The sequence below is a fragment of the Ambystoma mexicanum genome, chromosome 7p (assembly GCF_040938575.1).
Source record: "Ambystoma mexicanum isolate Mex_15411 chromosome 7p, UKY_AmexF1_1, whole genome shotgun sequence".
NCBI lineage: Eukaryota > Metazoa > Chordata > Amphibia > Caudata > Ambystomatidae > Ambystoma > Ambystoma mexicanum.
The window spans coordinates 832,082,568-832,107,820 of record NC_090939.1 but is presented as its reverse complement, the minus strand read 5'-3'; the positions used below and the strand labels follow the sequence as shown (position 1 = coordinate 832,107,820).

At 46.2% G+C, this 25,253-nt stretch overlaps 1 protein-coding gene across 3 annotated transcripts in view; it reads right to left on the bottom strand.

The window, feature by feature from the left end:
* Positions 1-3,256: 3,256 nt before the first annotated feature.
* FGF14 (fibroblast growth factor 14) overlaps positions 3,257-25,253 on the bottom strand; it is a 1,600,952-nt gene continuing 1,578,955 nt past the window's right edge. For all 3 annotated transcript variants that reach the window (XM_069636997.1, XM_069636999.1, XM_069636998.1), the window contains exon 5: positions 3,257-4,272. In XM_069636997.1, coding sequence (XP_069493098.1) covers positions 4,136-4,272 — 137 coding nt within the window. In that variant the 3' untranslated portion in view covers positions 3,257-4,135. The remainder of the gene's footprint in view (positions 4,273-25,253) is intronic.

Below are 25,253 nucleotides of genomic sequence, written 5' to 3'. Positions count from 1 at the left end.
CCCACCACTGCGTTGCTGTACAGTCTGTCTGATCACTGGACTGAAGTTTCAGTTTCATCCTATCGATTTGGAGGTTATGAAGGCTCAGTCAAGTGTGAATATGGGTTTTAGGTTCCCATGGTTTCTCGCAAAAAGGCATCTCAATAGAGTTGGGATTGTCAGCCTACCAAAAACGAAAATGCAGCCATTTTGAACATGGACGACACATACGCGAATGATCTCCATAGAAACTCATTGTATGGTATGTTTCTCATATGTATTCATTGTAGGTGTCCTGAAAGGACTGGATTTTAATGTTCGGTATCTGGAGGAGCCCAATCCTATTCCTTAATAAGGGACTTTCCCAAACTCTACCAAGAACTCTAGGATTGGACATGGGTACTGTCCACTTACATCATGACAATCCTTTGAAAAGAGATCAGGTACCTGGCCAGTGCTGGAAGGCAATGCTTTGCAGTGCACACTGATGAATCAGTGATTTTATTAAAATTGAAAGATGGCTGATTGCTCCTGGAGCAAAATGGAGCGGATTTCCAGCCCACAAGAATATCCTGGTGAAGAGGCATTTTCCTATTCTCAGACTATTTCCTGGATCCCAGCCTGTGTAAACAGAGCAGCACACAGTTTGAACACCGGAAGGAGTAGCAGCAACATTTTGAGCTGACTGTGCTCTCCAATCCCGCTTTTACACAATGTAAATAGTGAACTTCAACAAAAGAAAGAAATGAAGGAAGAATTAATAATGAATATCTGTATTATTCACATTCCCTTTACATTACCAAAACAGTGTTATTAAATGTTCTCTCATCTGGACTGTGCAAAGCATTCTGGGATTACATAAAAAAACAAAAGGCAACACAATGGAGGGCCATAGGCAGTGACCCATGCAGCAGGCAACGTTTGCAGAGTATCGTTTCAGATTCGGTTTATATGTACATAGAAGTACAAAACACACAATTTGCGGGTACAAATTGATTCCATTGGGGTTCACTATACAGTACGTTCGTAGTAACAGACAGTTCATAATCATTTTTACAGCAAAGTCAATTTCAGGTGGAATAGGTGACGGTCTGTCTAGGGAAACAAAAGTCGAGGTAACATTTGGGAGCTAACATTTTCTTTGGCATGGTATAAGGGGGGAAATCAGAATGCACTAACTTATTTACATGAGTGTCCACCATGTGCGTGGCCACCAGTACACGCCCGCCCCCGGCACGGTCTGTTCCATAAACGTTGTTATTGTCTTTCACTTTGCCTTCATATAAATAGTTTATTTGACATGTTGCATCCTTGTGTACAACAAATGATAATCAACACATGAACTGTACAATGCAGACAAACTCTTTGCATATATGGATGTAACTGTAGTTATACATACCGACAGGTCCTGGTACAAATAGCCTAATGACATGCAGATCTTCATTGCCATCCTCTCCCCATGCAACAGATGAGACAACAGACAAAACCAAAAGTTGGAACCAAAGCACAGATAGCAAAGAGAAGCCCTCTGCTCTATGTTTAAACACTTTTTTTTTTTTTTTAGAAGAAGAAACTACTTTAAGACATCCATTCATAGGAATAAACACCCTTACAGACAACCCGTATAAACAAACAAACAGAAAACAGAAGTGTATGTTACGTATACAGTACATACTAGTCATATACAAAAATAAATTCAGCCTTCATTTCAACCAGTCAACTGGTCCGCGGGGTGAATACGCACCCGGCAAGGGCGTGCTCCTTGCTGACAACAGTGTGTAAGTCTACGTGTTTGCGCGCGCGTGCCTGCGTGTACACATGGGTGTGGCCTTGAGACACCAGCCCCAAGGGTTTCAAATTAAAAATATCTTTGTGCATTTTATGTCACAGCATTTAATGTGGCTTATTTTTTCCTTTTTCATTCTTAAAGACCAAGATCATGTACTTTTGCCCCTAATGTGCTTCATGCCCCTTTACACAGTAACGATATTTAGGGGTTGGCTTGGGTGGTGCCAATGGGAAGACGAAACTGGAAAGCCAATGAGAGAATGTGTATGGGTTTCTAAAGTAGCAGCATTGTGGTACTCAAGCTCAAAGGTATGCGTGTAGAGCTGATCAGGACACACCAATTGAGAAGAGTCGGAGATGTTTGCTAGAGTCTCTTCAGCTGGGAAATGCCTTGTTAATCTGTTTGGAAATGCTTATATTCAGTGCAAAGCAATGACAAAAACAATTGCTATTGAGAACTGAAGAAAAAAACAGCCTCCATGGAGTATGTGGTACCATTTTGTTTGCAGGTCTAAACCAGGGTGTGTGCCATTATCCTTTACCATTGCCTATGCGGCCTGGGGCTGATGGGAGTTGTAGTCCAAAACATCTGGAGAGCAAAAGCTGCAGACCCCTGCCCATCTGAACAATGCTCAGTTGATAAAGGTAGCAGAACGTAGGTACATCTTTACTGGAATATTATATTTGAAAGTCTATTGCTTAAAAGAAATCAAGCAACTGCCATCTTACTCTAAACAAATAATTCTACAAGAAACATTTTGACATAGTTTGTACCAACTTTATATTTCTTTCTGAAAATCTTTGCATGGCCAACACGGTTCTTTCGTAAAACATTTTTCATAGTGTTTCAGTGTTTTTTTCTTTATAATTTTCACTTTGAGCTATTCTTTCTTGGTTTGCTGGTCATGGCATCATTTGCAGTATTTCACATGAATGCCTGACTCGTCTAAAAACCACACCTCAGCAGAGGTTTCGGTTCCTCGCTCCCCAGTTTCACAAGGCATTGCTTCAGGGTATGCTGCCTGGGATCCGGTCCCCGAGGACGTGATTCCTGAACTGGCTTGGCGCCGAGCCTTTACTGTTGAGCGTACACCAGTGGTATTAGACTCTACATGCTGTGAAAAAACATCTCTGCAGATGACATGTTTTTTAACAATTAGAGGATAACCTTTCACCTTCAGTTTCCAATTGTGTAGCACAACTTGAATAGCCTAGAATGCCGTGTCACCGGATACTGCATTTCTGGCCTCGCAGCTATTCAGATAAAGAATTGATGGCTACTCGGTGGCTCAGGACCATTCTATCCTCCATCTTAAAGATTCCTTTGTTTTCGTGACCGTGTGATCTAGTGGATCAAAAGCCAGCCTTAATGCGAGCCTACAAAAGCCGAAAATGGGTTTTCGACCCAACTTCTAACGAAAAACAAACTAGTGTGGTTTACTTGCAAGGCCTCAGCAAATGTTATGATCACCAATGAGCTTAGGCCAATGAGCTTAGGATATGTTTCAAGCAGGTCAACAAGTCAACCTTAGGAAAGTTGACCAGACAGCAGGTTCTGCAAAACTTCACACTAACCGATCTTGTCACGCTCCCATTGACAATAATATCAGACGACCCCATGTCAATGGGTTCGAGTCGCTGCAGCCATTTTGCGTTTAATGAACCCTTCAGTTGAGATGAAATGGTCCTTCTGGGTGAAGATATAACTTACAAGAGCATCTCTTCGAAGACTTCCTGATTCCCTGATTGCTTTCGTGCTAGGCCACCAGCGACATTTTTTAAAAGTTCGAGCAAAATCTACTCCACGTGGAGGGGCAAAGGTTGGGGCCGGAGCAGCCTCGTTTGTTTATGTTTTAAAAAAGGGATGAGAAGAGAAATTGACATTAGCACAAATCTATACAGCTTCTATCTAGAAAGGGCCAGAGAATATCAGTGTGCTACAAAAGAGAACTTAAACCACGTGGGATTCTGTCAGAAGTTTGTTCAAAAAAAGGAAGGGGGGTGGTGGGGCGGGGTTTATGGGTTACTGTCAGCAGGCAAGGTATCAAGTGAAATATGTCATTCACATGAAGTGTCACAGTTACAGAAAAGATATTAAAAAGGCATTCCATATCTGGTAGGGCATTCCATGGTCTGAGTTAGCTGCTTGTCCAGGTGTCTTTCTGTTCTGGGAGGAGCTGCACAGTGGGATTCATCCACATTTGTTTTTCACAACACGAGTTCAGAGACAGCGGAGGCCAAGCTTGAGTCCACTTGCTCCCCGCTGATCCACTGATACCGGAGTCAAAGTCTTGTCCAGGATAAATCGCGCGACTGCGCGGACGGCTCAATAAGTCCCAACACCTGCGAACCACCCCCCCCACCCCGGCTATGTCTTCTTGCTCTTGGTCGCTGGTTTGCCCCCGTTCATTATTGCAGATGCGCTTGTGCTTTTACTCGGAGTCACCCCGGCCTTTGGCACTGTTTCTCCCACGTCATGCAAGGACGGCTCTCGGTACATGGCGACTAGGATTGAAAAGAGAGAAAAAAGAGGAGTTGAAGTTAGTGGGATCTGAACTTGGATTCACTTGAGAAAAAAACACTAACAAAACAAGTCTACATATCCAGGATCACATTGAGGGCCACACATTAATGGGGACGCATATGCAGGATGGAGGATGATATGTTGCATGAAGAATGTAGTTTGTTGATAGGGCCTTGACAAATGTAATGCAATTATCCTTTCCTGGTTTGCATTATAAAGGAGAGTGAGCCTCGCTCCCTCCAGGCTTTAAAATATCTCATTATAGGATCATCTAATTGTCAAAACTGAATATTCCGATGGGCATGGGAAAGTCTGGTAGTTGACTTTCATAGACCATAGGACTTCCGTTCTATAGTACATTATTGCCACCAATGGCAATTATTCCACTGAGATGGCACTTTGTATGCTCTATTTCTGGAGAAAGTGTACCACACTAACGGTGTGGTACTAGTAGTGTCAGCTTTTCTTAAAAGGGAATACATTAGCTGCATTTTATATTTCTTTTCAATCAATACTTTTAAGAACATGATGGAAAAAGAATGTTGCAATGCAGTTTAGTTGTTAGAGGTGTTTAGATTTAAGCATGGTTTCTGATGTGTTGAAAGAGGGAGGTAAGAGAAAGTTGAACAGGTAGACAGAAAGAATGAAGGGAAGAAGAAAGGAAGACAAAGAGAATTAAAAGGAGGACGAAAGGAGAAAGAAAGAGAAAGTAAGAAAGAAAGAAAGGCAGGAAGAAAAAGAAAGAAAGAAAGGAGGAAAGAAAGAAAGAGAAAGAAAGAAAGAAAGAAAGAAAGAAAGAGAAAGAAGAAGGAAGGAAGGAAAGAAAAAAACAAAGAAAGGAAGAAAGAAAGGGGAGGGAAGGAAGGGAGGGAGGGAAGGAAGGAAGGAAGGAAGGAAGGAAGGAAGGAAGGAAGGAAGGAAGGAAGGAAGGAAGGAAGGAAGGAAGGAAGGAAGGAAGGAGGGAAGGGAGGGAGGGAGGGGAGGGAGGGAAGGAAGGAAGGAAGGAAGGAAGGAAGGAAGGAAGGAAGGAAGGAAGGAAGGAAGGAAGGAAGGAAGGAAGGAAGGAAGGAAGGAAGGAAGGAAGGAAGGAAGGAAGGAAGGAAGGAAGGAAGGAAGGAAGGAGGATTGTTTTATTTTCAATATTTTGGAAGGTACCACATGTATACACATGAATTCAGAGCACCGTATGGGAAGAAGGAAGGGATTGGATAGGGGGACAGGGGTAAGGTGGGGGGGGTACCAACGATTGACAACAAACAATAGGTCACATTCCTAATGCCAGATATATAGGAATGGGGTCTGCCAGAAGCACAGATAGATGCATGTGTAGACAGACTGACTGATGGCCGTATGGTGAGAAAGACAAAGCGAGAAAGAAGGGAACACAGGGGGAAGCGAGACCAAACACATCTAGCTAGAGAGAGCGTGAGGTCAGGGTGAGAAGCGTAGAAAGAGATAGAGACAGAGGGGAAGGAACGAGAGGAGAGACACAGACAGAAATGTAGAGACAGAAAGCTAAGCAGACATGCAAAATGGAGGACCAGACCAGACAAGTGGACAGAGAGATAAATAAATGTACATGAAGAGGTATGAAGTGAGAGAGAGAGAGAGAGAGAGAGAGAGAGAGAGAGAGAGAGTGAGAGAGAGAAAGTGAGAGAGAGAGTGAGAGAGAGAGAGAGAGAGAGAGAGAGAGAGAGAGAAAGAGAGAGATAGAGAGAGAGAGAGAGAGAGAGAGAGAAAGAGAGAGAGAGAGAGAAGGGACAGGCAGAAATAAAGTGTTGAGTAACAGATGGACGTGAGAGATCAAAGATATAAATGAGAGAGATAGATAGAGGGGTGGCGGGAGAAAAAGAGAGAAAGAAAATAGGTCACAGAGCTCAAGTTTAGAGCATGAGTGAAGAGACAGAGGGCACAGGAGGAAACAGATTGAGAAATGGAAGAGAGAAAGAGATGGAGCGAGAGAGATAGCGACAGAGCGAAACGAGTGAGAGAACAACCTTTGAGGACAGCGAGACACTTGGAAATCAGCTCTAGCGCCATCCACATGGATTGGCCTATTAAGTGCTCAGTTTGGAATATAAAACAACATTGACAATGTTCTGTCAGGCTTGCTGTAGGGACAGGCCAGAAATTGCCCAGAGCAACATAGGCGTCATTTTAATGAAGGCTTGACGTGTTGGTGAATTTGTGGCACATGAGATAATAGTGGGACCACACAACAAATAGAAGATTCAATCCATATTTCAAGAAATTAAATAAGGCCTGCATTAAAAACCAAAAGACATCTAAAGGTACACAGAATAATGTAGACGCAATTGCACCGCAACGCCCTGCTGCCTGACGCGAAGCTCTCAAAGTTCGCCCGTGAAGTGGCCCAACGGTGACCCCAGAAAACCTTCCGGGGAGCAGGGAATCGAAATGACATCATCCTGGTTAATAAACGGTTGGAGGGAGGCAGTGCGGCTCAGTTATTTTTAAAACACCCCTTCCTGGTTACCCCATATCGTGACCTAATAGTGGCACATATGAAAGCCTTCTGCTTAGGTCACATCTCAGAAGACATCATGGGCCGCCTGTTGCTGATATGTCCTGCTTCCTCTTCAGCCACTATGTTCACCAGTATCCTTATGAATGTGGATGCCCCACTCTCAATTGATTGACTCACTTATGACCCAGGCTCCATTGGACACAGCATGGAACATTTCTAATCCCACCATTGTGTCCACTGGCCGCCGACACGTAATGATCCACTGCATTCACCACATCTTTCCTGGGCTTAGGATCCACTCGATTGGGTTGTGCCAACACCGCCAAGAATGGACTGCTCAGATTCCCATTCTGGCGGCTAGTAAGTCTAGTCCAAATGCCCCTTAGACCCGCCTTTGGCAAGGAGTATACTCTCGATGGAAAAATGCCAAAGCATCACCAACAAAGCTTCATGGTTCATGCTTCAATGTAGCACATAGTAGGGAATTGATTTTCAAAAGACAGAGAGAAGCAAATGTACTTTTGATCCTGCTCTAAAAATGGAACACGAGAGAGTTACTGGGGGCTATTAAAACCTAATTGGGAGTGCAGCTGTTCTTAATGGAGATCATTTGGACTATCTACTGGGAATTTAAATCTGTAAATCTCAAACCCATAGAACAAGAAATAGGGATCAGTTTGGCCTGTTAACATTAGAACCATTCTTTAAGAGGGTTCAACAAAGTAAAACTTTTTCAGCAGCAATATTCAAATCTCTTTTCGTGGAGCCAGTGTCTCAACAATTGTGAAATCTTTAACTCAATCTGCAATAGTCTCAATGCCTTTTTGAAGCTGGTGTTGCAATCGACAGCTTGAGGTAACCGATAGGTTACCCTCTTGTAAAAAGTATGGTTCGGCAAGCTAGCGCTCCTGCCATCGGCAAATCCGCTGGCAGCTCGAGCTTCCCTGTCGTGCCGCCAAACTATGGAGCAACCTCCCCATTGACTTGAGAAAGGAGCCGTCATACAGGACATTCAGAGAAAAACCTAAAGACTTGGCTATTCACTTAAAGCACCACGCTCCACCAACTTCGTCTCAGTGTACTGAAACTATTATACCTGATCTTCCATGTACCCCCTAACATCTCTCCATCCCCTCTTCTTCTGCTGTTTCTTTCTCCTGATCTTTCAATGTAACGAGGGGGACCAGATACCCAAGGGTTCTGCGTGCTGTAACAAATGTAAAACTAAATAAATAAATAACTAATTTCATGGAACCCAATCAAACCAGCCAAATTATAGACACATCACAAATCTGCTCTGCTCAGCCAGAGTATTGGAACTAAGAGCTGAACAGTAACTCAAGAATTATACACACTGCAGTAACACCTTACATGCCAGGCAGGCTGGCATCATCCATCTCAGGGCACAGAACCTGTTATATCAATTTTGAATGATCTGATATCACGGAGGCATGATGGCGTTGCTGGCATCCGGATTTTGTTCAATGTATAGGTAGTATCCAGCACCATTGACCAGCAGTTCATCGTGAACCGATTGACTTAGATGACAGCGCCAATTTCAAAACAATCGTGTCCTAGTCTAAACCAGAATTATTTTCGTAAAAATATTATCTTTCTGCAACTTTGTTCTCTGGAATTAAATTTGGACAACGATTAATAAAGTAGACATCAAGAGTGGTATTGAGAATGTAATTAATGACATTGGGCCTCATTATGAGTCATATTACCATTCCGCCTCCGTGACTCCCGGAATTACCGGGGCATTACAACCCCGGTGTCCGGGGAATTCCGGAGGCGGAATGGTGTTAATCCCCATTCCCATAGGACTCAATGGGGATGGGGATCATGGAAACACAGTCACCATCTCGTGATGGCGCTGCTGTTTCCTCGTCCGCCTGCAGGCGGGCGGTGTTAAACCCGCCAGGTCAGACCTGGCGGGTTGGACGCCTCCGCCTGCAGGAGTTGTGATCGCCCGGCATGGAAACAACAGTGGCGGCGGGTTTACCGGGCGAGTTATAATGAGGCCCATTGTCATGAATTAATTAATAAGGCAATAACGTTAACATCAGAGACAAACGTATATTGTCTTTTATTACTTTTATTATTAGAGTATTTATTCATTTTTATTTTGACATTTGTTAAGCGCCCCTAACACAGAGGCATCTGGGCGCTGGTTAGATAAGAGTGGTGTTACCGTAGTTGCATACTGTGTAAGGTTACCGTCATTGCACGTTACATTGGATTACATCATATGACCATTATTGAATCTGGACCTAGCTTCGAGAAGCAACAGTGCACTTTACAATCATGGAGGAAAATCAGAGGAATAAAGGAGCAGGCAGCTAACTGAAGGAACACAATTCAACAACATCCACCATAAAAAACTTACCCCCCCACATTGTCATCAATTGCTCATGTCTACAATCACTCAGTAAAACGCCTCTTTAATCAATCAATGCTGGTACCCAGCAACATGTTCCTGAAAGCTGATGAGGAAAAAAACATTCACTCCAATGAATGCAGCAACACACATGTTTCACAACATTTCCTGGCATGGCATGTTTTCGCCTTTCCACTTGGTCTTCCTCAGGACTGATTCACTGTTTTGCTTTAGTGTGGCATTCTCAAATTCTAATCCGATACCGTGAGGAGGGAAGCACACCTAATCAGAGATCTGTGATCGTGCATTCTGGAGCCTTGCTCATAACATCTTGTATTCTCTTCCATCTTTCTATTATGCCACTTAAAAGAATTTGCTTCTTGTGTGGATTTTGGGACCCAGTCACTATGTCCTCTGGCACTTATTATTTTGATGCTCTTTCTCCATTGATACGCCCGGCTAATGTACTGCGTGTGTCTTAATAACCTGGCACATTCCATGTTTAGCGCTGCTTCTTCTGTTGTGCCAGTAAAGACAGTCCCCAATGCTGGATCACGGTTTTCTACCAGAGAGAATTGTCCATTGCAACCCAAAGAACATGGCTCCAACCGTAGACACATTGGGCCTCATCGGAAACATTTACCGGGGTCTAACCTCCCAGTGCCACAGCTCATTCTGAGTCCAGCGGCCGGGAAGTCAGGTGCTGGTACATATCTGGGTCTTTTTTTGGGAGTGGGGACACGGGAGCAACAGCACCGTTACTAACGGTGCCGGTGCTCCCGTGAAAAGTCTACCTACCATGACCGCTACGCCTGGCAGGGTCAGACCTGTCAGGCATAGCAGCCCCAGCAGGCAGACTTGTAGTTTGCTGGTCCGGAAACAAGGGTGCCGGTGAGCTTATCGGCACCCTTGTTTCCGGACGGGCAAACTTATAATGAGGCCCATTGTGTTGTGCAACACGAAAGCTTGCCATAGATAGGGTCTATCTTCTGTCAAAGCGATCAGGCTGCATTAAGCTTCCCACCATTGGCGTACAGATAAGCATTTAAAAATCTGGCAAGTGGGGGTCCTTCATGAATTTTCATTGGCACCCCTCCTATTTAACATCCATCTGAACAATTCCACTATCTTGCTGAACTAGTTTGCTCTTCACATCTACACTTATGAGGATGGACTGCAGCTGCTGGTCAAACAAACCCTGTTCTCAGAAATCCCCAGGGCTAAATGCACACATCGGGCTTGATTTACAAAGATGTATAAAAGGTCCCAACAGTTCCCCACTGGGTACTGCACCTGTGAAAGCTAGAGTGAGGTTTCAAATAGCAGAGTGCCTTCCAAACCACCCGGTATACTGTGTTTATATCAAATCCTTTATATTGAATACCCATATATAACAAATCTTTTATATTGAATGTATTGAGGGTGGCTTAAAGGGTTAAATATTTTTGGGAAACGTCAGGATGGGTTTTTAGGTGTGTGACATGGGGATTGGTGGGGGGACCACTCCCCCCAAAAAAATGTATTCGCTATAAAGGTTTTCAAGATAAAAGATTCGATATATGGGTATTCGTTATATATTTGTTCTATATAAAGACATGTAACCCTTCCAACCGAGGTTCCACGGAAGATGTCGTTTTCATATTGCAGGAGAGAAAGAGAGAGTGAGAGAGAGCGAGGGAGAGAGAGAGAGAGAGAGAGAAAGAGGATGTGGCACTAGCAATGTGATGAAGTGAACAGCGAGAGGTATGGTTGGGGTTTAAGGGGAGGCCTTGTTGTGCATTGATAGGCCTTTTCATGTCTTGCTGTGGATTTATCATGTGGTATTCCTTTTGTGTCTTGTATCTTGTCATGGCTTGCTATGGCAAGGTATGTTTGGCTTATTGATAGCCTACCCCTTCACTATCCTGCTCTCTGTTCTACTGCAATTGACCATATACAACACACATTGACTAGATTCACATACACCGCAGGTGAAATGATCTCATACACCACTACCCTGCACAGACTAACACCATCAAAACTCACCTACTTGCCCACTTGCTTGCTATCCCGTGGTTCTTCAGCAATTTTCAACCCATCCTCACTCTTATGGCAGATTGTGTTAGTAGCAAAATATGCACAGGTTCTACACCTGGGGCTCCCTTCTGGATACACATAGCCCAAGTGCGCTCCCCACAACTCACCTAGAAACATAACCAGCAGACAGACCCCATTTCCTTCCATACTGCATGTTTCAACACAACACAAGGCAGTCCAACACTCAAACATCCTCCCTTCTCTGCCTCTCTAGTCTGTCTGTCCACCACTGTTTTACCACTTTTTGAATTGGTAAGGTGTAGGATGTCTGGAAGTCTGGCCCCACTTCTCTCTGTTTACAGCCGCATTGTCTGTCTGCTCCTCTATTGCCCCACGAGAAGAGGCCATTATCCGCGTGTGCCTTCGCCAGTCTCACTGCTGCCGTCCACATCGGTACTGTATCTGACTGCATGTCCGAAGTACCCCCTCTCCAAGAGGTGAGGCTTTGCCAGTATGTTATCACTTACCTTTTGTGTCCCTGATTGTCTGAATGTCTGAAGTAGCCCCCTGTACAGTCACAAGAGACTTTGCCAGTATCTATTCACTTACCTATTGCGTCCCTTGCCTCAACCACTGGATTGCCATTTCTCAACATTGCACTGTATTTTACCTTTAACCTACCTGTAACCACTGGATTGCCATTTCTCAACATTGCACTGTATTTTACCTTTAACCTACATGTAACCACTGGTTTGACATTTCACAGCACTGCATTGTTTTTCATTTAACCTACCTGTAACCATTGGATTGACATTTCGAAGCCCTGCACTGTGTTTTGCCTTTAACCTACCTGTAACCACTGGACTGACATTTCGCAACCCTGCACTGTGTTTTGCCTTTAACCTGCCTGTAACCACTGGATTGGCATTTCCTACTTGTATCTGCATTCTCCATGTAGCCCCCTGCACCAAGAGGTGAGGCATTCCAATGCAGCATTTTAACTCCTTGTGCCTGCTTACTTGATGTAGCCCCCCACACCAGGAGGCAAGGTTTTCCCAATGTGTGCACCCATGCCTATTTATATATTTATTTATTTATTTCTCATTGCTTATATAGCACCCCAAGCTCTAAGGCAGATTGGTGCTTTCCTACAGACAAGGTTACAGTAGTTCATCTGGTTACGGGAATACAATGGTCCAAGGGCATGCTAAATACAATGTGGATATGTGTAGTAGATACAGTTCAAATGAATAGTTACATGTAGAATATTTACAGAGTCCATATATTACACAGTATTTAAATGGTTATAGATACAATATTTACATAGTTGCATGCGGAATAGTCAGGATGTAGTTTTATGTGTTTATCATGAGAGGAGGAAGGCTTTAGTTGCCCCCGCCTATGGCGAAGAGCTGTGTTTTGATTTGTCTCCGGAGTATCCAAAAGGATTATTGTGCTCTTAATTGGACCGAGAGGGAGTTCCATTGCTTACTGGCAATTGTGGGGAAGCTACTGCTGCCCGCTTTTTGGAGCTTGAATCTTGGGGTTGTGAGGAGGTGCAGGAGGGTTGTTTTTGTGGGTCTAGCACGCTGTAAATAGGTGAATTTGTTTGACAAGTAGGTCGGAGCCATTCGGTGGAGACATTTGTGTGTCACGGATAGTATTTTGAACGTGATTCGATCTTGTACCGGAAGCCAATGGAGTTTTTGTCTTATTGCAGATATATGTGCTTATCTGGGGATGTTGAGCGTGGCTCTGATGGCCTTATTTTGCAGGACTTGTTGTTTACAGATGTTTTGGATCTTGGTACCGGCGTATACGGCGTTGCAGTAGTCGAGTCGGGATCGGACTAGGGCTCTAGCCAGAGTGATAGAACTGTTCGGAGATGGGAATAGTCTACAGGCATTGATGAGTTTGCAAGTGTATGTTGTGGCTGATATGGTGATCTTCACATATTTATTGAGGGTGAGTGATAAATCCAGCTAGAAACCTAGTGTTTTACCTCATTGGAGTCATGATGGTATAGGTCTAGGAGGGGAAGAAGGGCTAACTTTCCTTTATCTTTCAGGTCGTCCATTTGGACTTTTAAGTCGAGGAGTGTGGTTTCCGTGCCGTGTTTTGGACGGAATCCTGACTGGCGCAGCCCTAGAATGTTGTTAGCTTCAAGGTATTTCGGAATGTGATGGTAGGCAACTCTGTTTAGAATTTTAAGTAAAAATGGTACTGTTGTTATCGGGTGGTAGTTTGTGGGAATGTTTGGGTCAAGGGTGTTTTTTTTAAGTAGTGGTAATACTCAGGCGTTCTTTAGGTCCATTGGGAGGCAGTTTCTCTTGAAAGAGGCATTGATGAAATTGGTAATGAACGGGGTAAGTTGAGGTGTTCAGTCTTTAATGTCAGTTGGGGGACAGGGGTCCCCTTGGCACCTTGACAGTTTTAGGTTTGAGATGATTTGGAGGACTTCTTCATTGGTGACCTCTGTAAATTCAAATTGGGGTTTTTCATTGTTATCGGGGGCATCCAACTGCTTTGTAGGAGGATCAGTAAGTTAAGGTAGACTTTTCCTTTTTGTTTCAATTTTAGACTGGAGTTGAGTGATTTTATTTTGAAGTGCATTCTGGACGGTCAAGCACCAGCTTGCATCCTTGTTGCATCTTTCCACTGGGGGAATAAGTGTTTCTAGTTCCCTTAGGATTGAGAACAGTTCCTTAGTATTTGAATTGGCCTTGGAGATTCTATCATTCTACAATGCACTTTTGGTAAGGAGCACTTGTTTTTTGAATTCCCGTGCAACACTGTCAAAGTCATTTCTATTGAGTGCAGTTGGAGATTTCTTCCAAATGGATTCAGCCTTCCTTTTATCCTTTCTTAAATACTTTTAGGGATGGGGTGATCATCAAGGCATCAAGGATAAAGCATACATGAGGAGTGAGTGCTGTTACGATGCTAGACTGGCATACTTTGATGCAGCTAGTCTAGCTATACTTCCTTACTATGGCTTGGTATTTATACTGGGCATCAAGGATAAAAAGCAAACATGATGAGTGCTATTACGTAGCTAGTCTGACCTACTTTGTGCAGCTAGTCTAGTTATGTTTTCTTATTGGAGTATGGCAGTGTTGTTGGTATACAGGGTAAAACAAGCATGATGAGTGTTATGTTGCTAGACTGGCCTTCATTGGAGCAGCCAGTCTGCACGTTTTCTTACTGTGGGATGGCATTTTGTACTGGCATAGCCAACTGGAGTAGGTTCATGTATTGTAATAATGGCATATAATGGTGCATTCTGCATGTACATGTACAGGCACAGCCAGAACATGATTTTTATACTTCCATATATTGTGGGCAGAGGCATCATGAAAATGTATTGGAAAATATTCCTGTGCACTGTTTGTGACTTGGATCTAGAGCTACCATACAAAACCAAAAGCACACTGTGTGGCTTTTTACCCACATTTTTTCCACTGAAAGTGCTCTAGAAAATGTCCCATTTGAACCCATTATTTTAAAAATGTTCTACCCCTTAAGGCCACTTCGTTTGGTTCAGGCACCATCACTACGCGCCTTCTCTCCTGAATATTCAAGGCTGTCATTAAGCCTCTTCCATTAAAATGTTCCCCAGCCGCCACTGAGCTAGAGGCCTTGCCTATGTGATCTCTGTGCTCTTTGCTCTGAACTGTGATATGTACTTTGTACTCTCAGTGACATGACCTTTGCTCTGAGTAATGTTTTGTTCTGCGCCCATACTGTGTTTCCTATTATCCCACCATTGCTCTGCTCATTGCCCTGCTCCTTGGTCTATTATCTGGTCTGTACTGTTTGCTGTGCAAACTCTATGATAAATCACAGAATCTGACTTGTGTCTTCTCTTTTTGTGTTGTGCTGTTCCAATGCTGTGAGCGGATATGAGTTCTGCTCTCTGTGTTCTGCATTGATCAGTGTTCTAATATATGATATGCTTTGTTCTGTTTAATGCCGCGATATCAGCCTTGTGCTATGTTCACTGCCTAATGCCCCCTCCGCTGTGGAACTCTCTTCCTGGTCATTTGCAAGGGCTCTCTGGTCATCCCCAGTCCCGAAAAACTTTGAAAACCCTTTTGTTCTGATTTCTGGCATGACTGTATGGACTTGTTTGGTTGGCTGTCAGCGCCAAGAGGCCTTCACAGTATACATACTGTGCTATCTACTATCCGTTAGAATGCATATTCTGTTGTCTAGCAGCTCTTTCCTCTGCTTTGTCTAGTACTTGAGCTATGCTTTGTATCAAATGTGTTCTCCACGCTCTTCTTTCTTAGCTGTGCCGTCCTATTCAATGAGCTCCTTTTGGTCTGCTGTCTATTCTATGCTCTGCTCTCTGTTGTGTTTTGCTGCCAGTCCATACTCTCTGTGATGTGTGCTAAACTCACTGTGATCTGTGGTCTACAGTGTCCAGCCCTTGCAGAGTGAAGATCGCCACACTGGAGTGCCCCCAGGACCCCTTCCAGGTGGGATCCTTGCTGTTGGTAAGCCCCGCTGGGCCTATTTGCATTGCGTCCTCGAGCCATTTACAAATGGCCGCCCCGATGTCTGCTGCCGGCACATTATGTGTGTGCCTCCCAATATGCACACACCTGCCTGCCTCTGATTTGCCAGCCAGCTTTAAAAGCAGGATGCCCCTAGGGAACTGGCAGGCGACGCCGGCACCCTGTAAAGGCCCTTCTTTCAAGGACTCAGGAGGAGACCATTGTCCGACCTCTCCAGCCTTGGCTGCCACACCTGCCGTCTTACCCCTTGCCAACCCTATGCTGGCGTCCTATTACAACATCAGTGCTCCCCCAGCCGTCCCAGTGGAGAGACGGTCGGAAGTCCAATCTGCTCATAAAGACCAACAAGAATATCTTGCTGCGTCTTTCCCCGTCTGTGCCCTGTTAGCGCTGGGAAAGCCACAAAAGGAACTCTCATTGTCGCTAGATTACGGCGCGTGCGGCAGTGAGAGGCAGCCAACACATGGCAGACATATTCTGAGGTGCGGGACTGTGCAGTGACATTGGATGGGCAGCCCCCCAACAACCGGAGAGATTACCCCACACCTACTTATGTAATTATGTAATTTAACACATGTTTACACATTATTTCTTGTGGGTATGTTTGGATAACAGTGCTGGTGATAGCTATTGTGGGGGTAGGAATGCAGTTAAGTAGGGAGTACAATTGTTACTTTACAATTAGGTTAGAGAAGGGGATAGGTATAAAGGGTGTAGTTGTGTACCCTGGCATGGGACATATAGGGAAAGCAGCGGCCTGCAGAGACTGACTAGGGGTGGAACCACCCACTGGGGCCATCTACTGCCCCCCTCTACAGTGGGTGGTGCCCGGTAGAGTTTAAGGGTCTGTTCCATCAGGTCCACCCAATAGGTCTCCTTGTGACCCATCTAAACAAGGGGGGGAGGTGTGATAGGGCCCATCCACCAGAAATAACTTGCCTTGGTGTCTGTGTCCCATAGTAATGTAGAAAGTTGGGATTCAGGGAGTACCCATCTCCTGTTTTAACAATGATTATATGTACAGACTGCAGTCTGACTCTTCCTATCCGGCTGGTCTTGAGGGGTGGGGATGGTTTGTTCCCTATCCTGGGGTGAGGGAGATGCACACCCCCCTGGACCAGGACCAGAAGCAGGGGCTAAGTGTGCAACCCTCACTGTGATCTGTGGTCTACCACTAGATCTGTGATCTGATATGATATGATATGATATGATATGGTATTTATAACGTGCCTATACACAAGTGTTTCAAGGCGCGACGAGGCAGGGGAGGGAAAAATAGTGGAAAGAAAGACAAACGATCCTACTAGGCCAAGTGTCATTCAGATTGCGCAAGTGCAAGGGTAGGGAGAAGGGAAAAGTGCCTGGGGGAAGGGAGAGGGGGAAGCGCAGTACATGGGATAGAGGAATAAATACGATAGGTAAACGGCTGGACGGTGGCAAGTGCAAGGTAGAGCAGAAGTGCTGGTGGGGGGGACTGAAGGGATACAGAAAAACAGTCCCTAAGTGCGGGGGTTTCCAGGGAGGCAGGGCAGAAGTGCAAAGGGTGGGACCTGGTCCCAAGGTCAGAAGGGTGGCCAGGTAACCAGTGCAGGTTCGGCCGGGGGTTTCAACAGGGGAAAGAGGCAGAGAAAGCAGAAGCAAAGAGGAAAGTTTTGAGGTGTTTCCGGAACTGGAGATGGTTCTCCTCAAGTTTCAGGGAGGCAGGAAGGCTGTTCCAGAGAGAGGCTCCTACCGAAGAGAGAGATCGACCACCAACTCGTTGCTTGGAGAAGTGGCTGACCCTGAGGGAGTTGGAGGCAGCTGAGCGGAGAGCCTGAGAACGAAGGTATTTAGGAAGAGAGAGTTGAAGGTAATGCAGCCCCAGGCCCCAGAAGGCTTTGTGGATAATGCAGAGGGTTTTGAACTTAATCCTTGCAGCCACTGGGATCCAGTGCAGAGATTTCAGTCCTGGAGAGATACTATCCCTGGGATTGAGGCCAAGGACAAGTCTCGCAGTCCTGTTTTGGATAAGTTGCAGAGGTCGGAGAGTAGAGGCAGGCAGGTTTAGATAGAGGCTGTTGCAATAGTCCAGCTTAGAGAGAACCAGGGCTCTGGAGACGGTGAGCTTCTGGGGGAAGGAGAGGAGAGGAAGAATGCATCTGAGGAGGTGCAGCTGGTAGTGTGACTTCTTAGAGACGTCAGAGATGTGAGGAGAGAAGGAGAGTGTGAAGTCGAAGGTGACCCCAAGGTTTTTAGCCTTGCAGGTGGGAGCAGGAAGAGGGCCAAGTGAGGCCGGCCAGAGAGCTGCAGGGAAGGAGGGGAGGGTATGCCTATGAGTAGAATCTTGGTCTTACTGGCATTAAGGCAGAGGTCATTGGCGGCACACCACTCCTGGATAGCAGACAGACAGTCAGCGATGAGAGAGGGAGGGGAGGAGGTCGAGGGTAGCCTGAAGATGAGCTGGGTATCATCTGCATAGCACGGACAATTGGGGCAGAGAGCAGCGATGCAGTGGGCATGGAGTGCCAGGTATTGGTTGAACAGCCAGGGAGAGAGGTTAGATCCCTGGGGGACACCACAGGTAGAGAAAAAGATATCGGTGAGGAAGGGCCCAAGTTGGACCTGGGAGGGTCGGTCGGAGAGGAAAGACATCAGCCACGCCAGAGCCTATCCTGTGATATCCAGGAGACGGTTGAGCAGGATGGCGTGGTTGACAGTGTCAAAGGCAGAAGAGAGATTAAGCAAGATGAGGACACACCGGGTGTTGGAATCAAGGTTGGAGAGCAGATCTTCACGGATGTTCAGGAGAGCAGTTTCCGTGCTTCTAGCAGCCCTGAAGCCTGACTGATGGTCATGAAGACAACCAACAGATTCGGTGTGGAGATAAAGATGGGAGATGGCCAGTTTATCCAGGAGTTTGCCCAGGAAGGGAGTGATGGAGATTGGATGGTAGTTAGACGGGCAGGAGGGGTCGGCAGAGGGTTTCTTAAGAAGAGGGTGCACAAGGGAGTGCTTCAGGGGGGATAGGAAGACTCCAGTGGCGATGGAGTAATTGCAGAAATCAGCCAGGGCAGGAGCCAGGGAGTCAATGAGGTCCTTGATAGTTTTGGAGGAACAGGGGTGGACCTGTTTTGACGAGACTTTCATAGATCGGACTTGTCGAGAAACCTTGTCTGCAGAGAAAAGGGGAAAGGCAGAGAGGGAGGGATGGGGGGTGCCAGCAGAAGGGTCAGAGGAAGAGCAGGAGATAGAGGGAGGGAGGCGAGAAGAGGAGAGTGAGGACAGGATGTCCTGAGTCTTAGAAATGGAGTGAGAAGCCAGTGCCATGCAGAGGGCCTGGGAGGGGACAGGAGATGTAGAGAAAGCAGCTGGGTTTGCCAGTTCCTTGCAGATTTTAAACAGTTCAGTCAAGTTGTTAGATTCCGCAGAGATCCAGGATTGGATATGAGCTCTCTTCTTGGTGAGAACAGAGAGCCGATATTGCCGTTGCAGCAGGGAGCAGGCCAGTTTGTCAGAGGATGAACATGATGCACGCCATTTCCTCTCGGCCACCCTGCACTTGCGTTTTAGGGTGACGAGATCGGAATCATACCAGGAGTTACACTTGGCTTTGGGCTTCAGGCGGATTCTCATGACAGGGGCAAGGATATCAAGAGTATCAGAAATAGCAGAGTGGAGCATGGAGAGGGCTTTGCCAGGGTGGGAGTCAGCCAAAGGGGGAGGAGGGGGTGAGAAGGTGGCAGCAAAAGTCTCCACTGACACGTGCTTCATGGGACGGATGACCGCGAAGGTGGGTGGCAGTGATGAAGGTGGCTTGGTCTGATGGTTAGGGAGGGTGAGGTGGGAGGATAGGAGAAAGTGATCACTCCAGGAGAGAGGAGTGGAGACAGGGACAGAGAGGGGAAGATCAGAGGAGATCAGTTCATCGAGAGTGTACCCTGCAGAATGAGTTGGGCCGTAGGGGAGAATGGTGAGTGAGAGAGAGTTGCAGAGGTCACAAAAGTGTCCGGAGGGAGGACAGGAGGCATCCAGGTGGATGTTGAAGTCTCCAAGAAGGAGGAGTTGAGTGGTTGAGGCCAAGAGAGAGGAGGCGAGGTCCGCCCACTCAGAGAGGAAGTGGGAAATCTGACCAGGTGGCCCATAGATAGTAGCCACAGTAAGGGAATGGCTAGGAGAGAGAGAGAACTGGCAGACAAGGCATTCAAAAGAGGAGTAGGTCTGCGTAGGAGTGACAGAGGCAGGAATCCACTCAGGGAAGATAAGGGCAACACCCCCACCAGAGCGGTTGGGCCTAAGCACAGAGAGGATCTTGTAGCCGTCCGGTAGGAGCGTGTCAAAGCTGGTGACAGAGCTGGCCGTGAACCATGTCTCAGTGAGCCCAAGGACATCAAGGTCAAGTTCTTCAAGAAGGCGGCAGATATCAGAGGAATGTTTGACAGCAGAGTGAGAGTTAAGTGTGGCAATGTGGAGAAGGTTGCCATCCTTGAAGGACTTCTGGGGAGGGGTACAGATCATAGGTACACCCTGCGGAGGTGTAGAAGGAGCCGGAGAGGGGGCGAAGAGGGAGGAGGAAGGCAAGATAGCAGAGGAAAGGGGAGGGGGGACAGCAGGAGAAGAAAGGAAGTTGATGAGGTGCGGGAAGAGTCTATCAAAGGGGCTATGTTCTGTGTTGCTGCCTCTCCATTCTCTCTGTAACTTGTGCGATAATTGTTGTGATCTCAGGTCTACTATCTGATCTATGCTCAGCTCTTTGCTTTGTTGTGTTTCCCTTACATCCTCTTTGTGCTGTCCACCATGCACACTGTGCTCTCTGCTCAATGCTCTGCGCTGTGCATACACTGTGCTATGCTCCTATGACAGGCGAGACTCATTAATGAAAAGTATATATGATATATGATATATCATATTTTATTCATATCGTGCTCGTACACAGGTGTTTCAGAGCACGACCAGGCAAAGGTAGGGGAACAGGGGAGAAAACAAAAACAACAATCTTACTAGGCCCAGTGACATTGAAAACGCGCAAGTGCATGGGGAAGGGAAAAGGGGGAAAGTGCATGGGAGGGGGGAGAAAATGGAAAGTGCAGAGCAAAGGAGAGAACAGGATAACTAATAAGAAAATAAATAAATAAATAAGGTGATCAGATATAGTGGTAGTGCAGCCTGTGAGTGGCAATGTGCAAGGTTAGTCAGATAGGTTGTATCTGATGAGTGCAGAAGAAGAGTGGGAGGGACTGTATGGGTACAGATACAGGTCCAAGCGTGAGTGGTGGCCGGTAGGCAGTGCAAGAGGGTGGCAGGGTGAGCAGGTACCTGGGCCCGAAGGACAGAGGGCAGCCAGGTGCACCTTATGCCTTATGACATGTTCCTCTCACTGAAAGGCATGCTCATTACTGCGTTTGACGTGCATGGAGTCTTTGAGAGAGGCTGAGAGTGGAAGCAGCTGCCAAACAGCACCACAAGGGCACACGCTCACACCATTCCAGAGTGCACACAGAGAGAACTTGTGCTGGTGCTCACTCATATACTTTGTTCTCCTGTGGATTTGTGTGGCTCTTTCCCAAGCATTGCATAAAGTTGTTCTCCGTTCCCCGCTTACACCCTTGCTTTCTGCTCCCTACTCTAGTTCCTGTTGTGTCCAGTCATTGTCTGTCCATTGTGTAGAGATCCCATTGAGGTTGTCCTTTGATTGAGGGGGCTATTTGCCTGTAGGCTGAGGTGGCTTAAGCAGGTGTACTGCAGTCTCTTCAGGAGCTTCATGGTCAGGTTTGCCGCGTTAGTGGCCTGGAGAGCCATCTACTGCTTAACTAGGATCTGGAGCTGGAAGTCAGGAACTAGGACCCTGCTTTCCTCCAGAAAGATACCGGAGAAGTGTTGAGGCGGGGTCTAAGTGAAGGAGGGCGAGATTTTCCTGTCACCGTAAACTGCCCAGCTCAATTTAATAGCCAAGGTTGATGCCACTGAGTCTCTGAAATAAATTGTAATGGGGTTGTGCACCTGTGGTACCGCAGGGGTTGGGGGGAATTCTCCGAAAATTGTTGTACCAGTGAGAGTGAACAGGTAATGGGTCTGGCCCTTCGCCTGGGGGTGATTGTCTGGATGTGCACTCCGGTTGCGGGGACGTTCCCGCTACCTTTTCCTCCTTTACCGCTGTGAATCGTACGCCTTGAGGGGAGGCCGGTGTAGGCTAGTGCAGGCGTATACAATCAGCCCTGAACTCACTAGGTGCTACAGTGATGAGGAAGAACCCTCAGTCCTGCAGTGCCTGAGTCAGTTTGTTACCAGTCTTAACAAATTTGATCTCATTGCCAGTCCGATGGCGGTTGAGGTAGACTGTGATCCATTCAGACTTGGGTGTTGGTGTTTCAAGTCCACCATAAGTAACCGGTGGGCTTCTTGTATGTTGTATGGGTGTAGGCACACATCAGCATTCTCCTAATCCCGTGCCTAGCCGTTTCAAGACCTGGTCTTCGTGCACACACCAATTGACATTAACGCTTGTCGTTATCGACTTGCTAAAGGACATACTGCACGTGGCTCAAGCTCTTGGCCTGGTATATTAGCTTTGGTGAACACACCTTGAGCGCCTCTGTGGTCAAGGTCCGTGAAGATATGAAAGATCCAATCAAGTACTTGACCTGTTGCATCTTTGCCAATGACATGTTCTAAATCCTTCTATGGTTCTAAATGAAATGTGAAATTCAACTCCGCACCAGAGTGTACCATGCTTGGCGATGATCTATGCCTTTGCAGCTCTCCCCCATAATTGTTTCAGGGAGACTTCTGTTCTGTTTGCTGATTAATTCGGAGCAGGATAAAAAGGCAGCATGACCTACAGAACTTGAAGTGTGCTGGACCTGTGACGGGAGATATAGTCCATGCAACAGCTGATCCTTTGAGGATCTCACTGGGAGGACACAGCACTGGTTTCTCACGCTGGCCCTTGCTAATTTATCAATTGCTCAAAATATGTTCCTGGATTCTGTTGACGCTGTTGTCCTCCTCCAATGGCTACGTCTCAATGTAGGTTCCTGTAGGCGGTGAGTACTCGAGAAACAGTTCACCCAAGCGTATCGCCCTGTGCCAGGCCGACGAAGGACACAAATGCTGGCCCCTTTCAAACAAAGTGGGCTATAGTGTATTGATGATAGCAAGGACTCAGTATTAAAAGGGTTTGAATTCTGATGAGAAATGCATCACAGAAAGGATATGCGAACCAGCATGCATGTGCAGACACACACACATACACACACACACACACACACACACACACACACACACGTGTGTGCATGCTTGAGTCTATTCTCACAGCAATAATAAAGAACACAACATAGACACTTGGATCACAACACATGCTCTCACGGGGGCCACCTACTAGTATTGTGGGTGTGCGTTGCTTGGGTCACTCCAGGATGCAGAGTGAGCCTACTGGACAAGGAGTGAGAAGAGGCACCAGAGTGAAGTGTCAGTGCTACCTCGCCTAGACCGTATAGTGTTCTTTCATCGATGAGAGAAATTTCAATGTTTTTTTTTCCCCCCCGAGTCCATTTCTCCCAAAAATGTCATTGAAATATTTAGGGGGTGGTTGGAAAAGTATATATAAGGGGTGGGAGTGGTTGGGAATAGGTAAAAAAATAATAGGGGATGGGGGCCTTAGGGGGATCCCCCAAAAATCGAAATAAATCAATTTTGATTCGTTTTTTCAGAGAAAAGTACTCGGAAAAAACCCATCGAAAATTCACCCATTGATGAAATGACATAGAACCACAAGACATGGTTGCCAAGATATTTGATCCGCTGCAAAAGAGGCAGACGGCAGAGAATGGGAGGTTGGTTTGGCGAAGCGGACAGAGTTTTTGAAGTAAGTTATGCATAACAGACGGCAAAGCACAGGTGCAGAAGTCGGATATCAGAGGTTCCATGCCTTGTACTGGATGGGTCGGTCGGTTTGGAAAAGAATAGGATGGTTTAAGTATGGAGATACCTTTGGTGGGTGTCATGGGGAAGGGTAAATATTGCTTGGTCGCGGCCATGCTTTCAGAAGGGGAAGATGGAGGAGTGCAGGGTGATGTAGGAAGTAAAATGCTCTGACAGGGCGCAATGGGGCGAGAGAATTTGAGAATGAGAGAATCGTTGGCAGGAACCTACAGAAAAGCAGAGAGGCAGGAGTGAGTCAGTGGAAGTATTGATGTGTGAAAGAGGAGGGATATGAGGAAGCAGGACAGGGAGGTCCTCGTGTCTGGGATCTTTGTGGAAAAGGATATTGCTAAATCGTTTGCAGGAAGCCTGGCGTGCATGACTGATATGCTTCCTCGGGGTAATGGAAGGGAACAAGAAATGAGTCAGGTCGGATGCGGGAAGGCAAGATGGCTGCTTGCAATGTGGAAGTTTTGATAAGGTTGAAGGTGGAGGTAACGGATGGGAGGAGTCCACATTTCAGATCAGTCTTTCGTGAGCCACTGGATATACGTTTTTTTTTTTCATCCTGAAATCTCAAATCTGTTCGACCTTTTTGAAATCTTTCTAAACATATTTGCATTTCCTGGCTAAATGAAAGGTTACAATTTTGGAAAGGTTGGACATGAGATTGAAAAATATGGAGTTCTCATTAAAACATATCTTAAAAGTGATGCCATTTCCAAATACACTAATTAACGTCATCTGTGTCATTCATAAGGCTACTTTTATCTAGCAGTATTAGTGATGATGTTGTGTTAAGCTGTGGCTTGTTTCCATGTATGTTTCATTTTGCCAACATGAGAATGGATGTTTTCTCACTATCTGTCATGTAAATATGTCTGCAACATATTCAGAGCAGACATGCCAGCAATAAAGGACATGGTTCTCCTTAGCCTTTTATGTCCTCCCTCCCATCCAGCGTGAATGAGGGCAAAAACAATGTTGGAGATACTGGTCGTCATTATAAGTATGGCGGTAAGGCAACAACAGCACCGGTATCGCTACCGGCACCGTTGCTACCATACCGCCATACTACGAGTTGTGCTTGCGGGTCTCGCTCTGCCCGCCAGGTCTGACCTGGCGGGAAGTGCGGACGCCACGAGCACAACTTGTGGTTGCACCGGCACTGTTATGAATGGTGCCGGTGCATCCGAGCTCCCCATTCCCATTCAGCCCTATGGGGCCGAATGGGGAGTCCCTTATTGCCGGCACCCGCGAATGTGCAATTACCGGGTTCGCCGACCTCAGCATGACCCGGTAATTGCCCATTCGCTGGTAAAATCACGGGTCCGGCGGCAGCCGTGCCTTTGTTACAGGAACGGCTACAGCCAGACCCGTAATGAGACCCACTGTCTCTACCCCCTTTTTAAGGGCACATCTATGTATCTCTTTAGCTACGTCTAGCTCTCCCTCTGTGTTCCCCTAAATGAAACATTGCCTTAGTGGTACTGGAGAACATTGTTCATAATGTTAGTGTGACCCTATCAAAGCAGAAAGGACATTTTGAGAGAGAAAGTGGTGTGCGTTCTCTGAAAGAATCCATTGAAAGAAAGGACATTATTTAATTGAACTGATATAGTAAATGGGCTATTTTAAAAAATGCATAGTGTTGATTCCGAA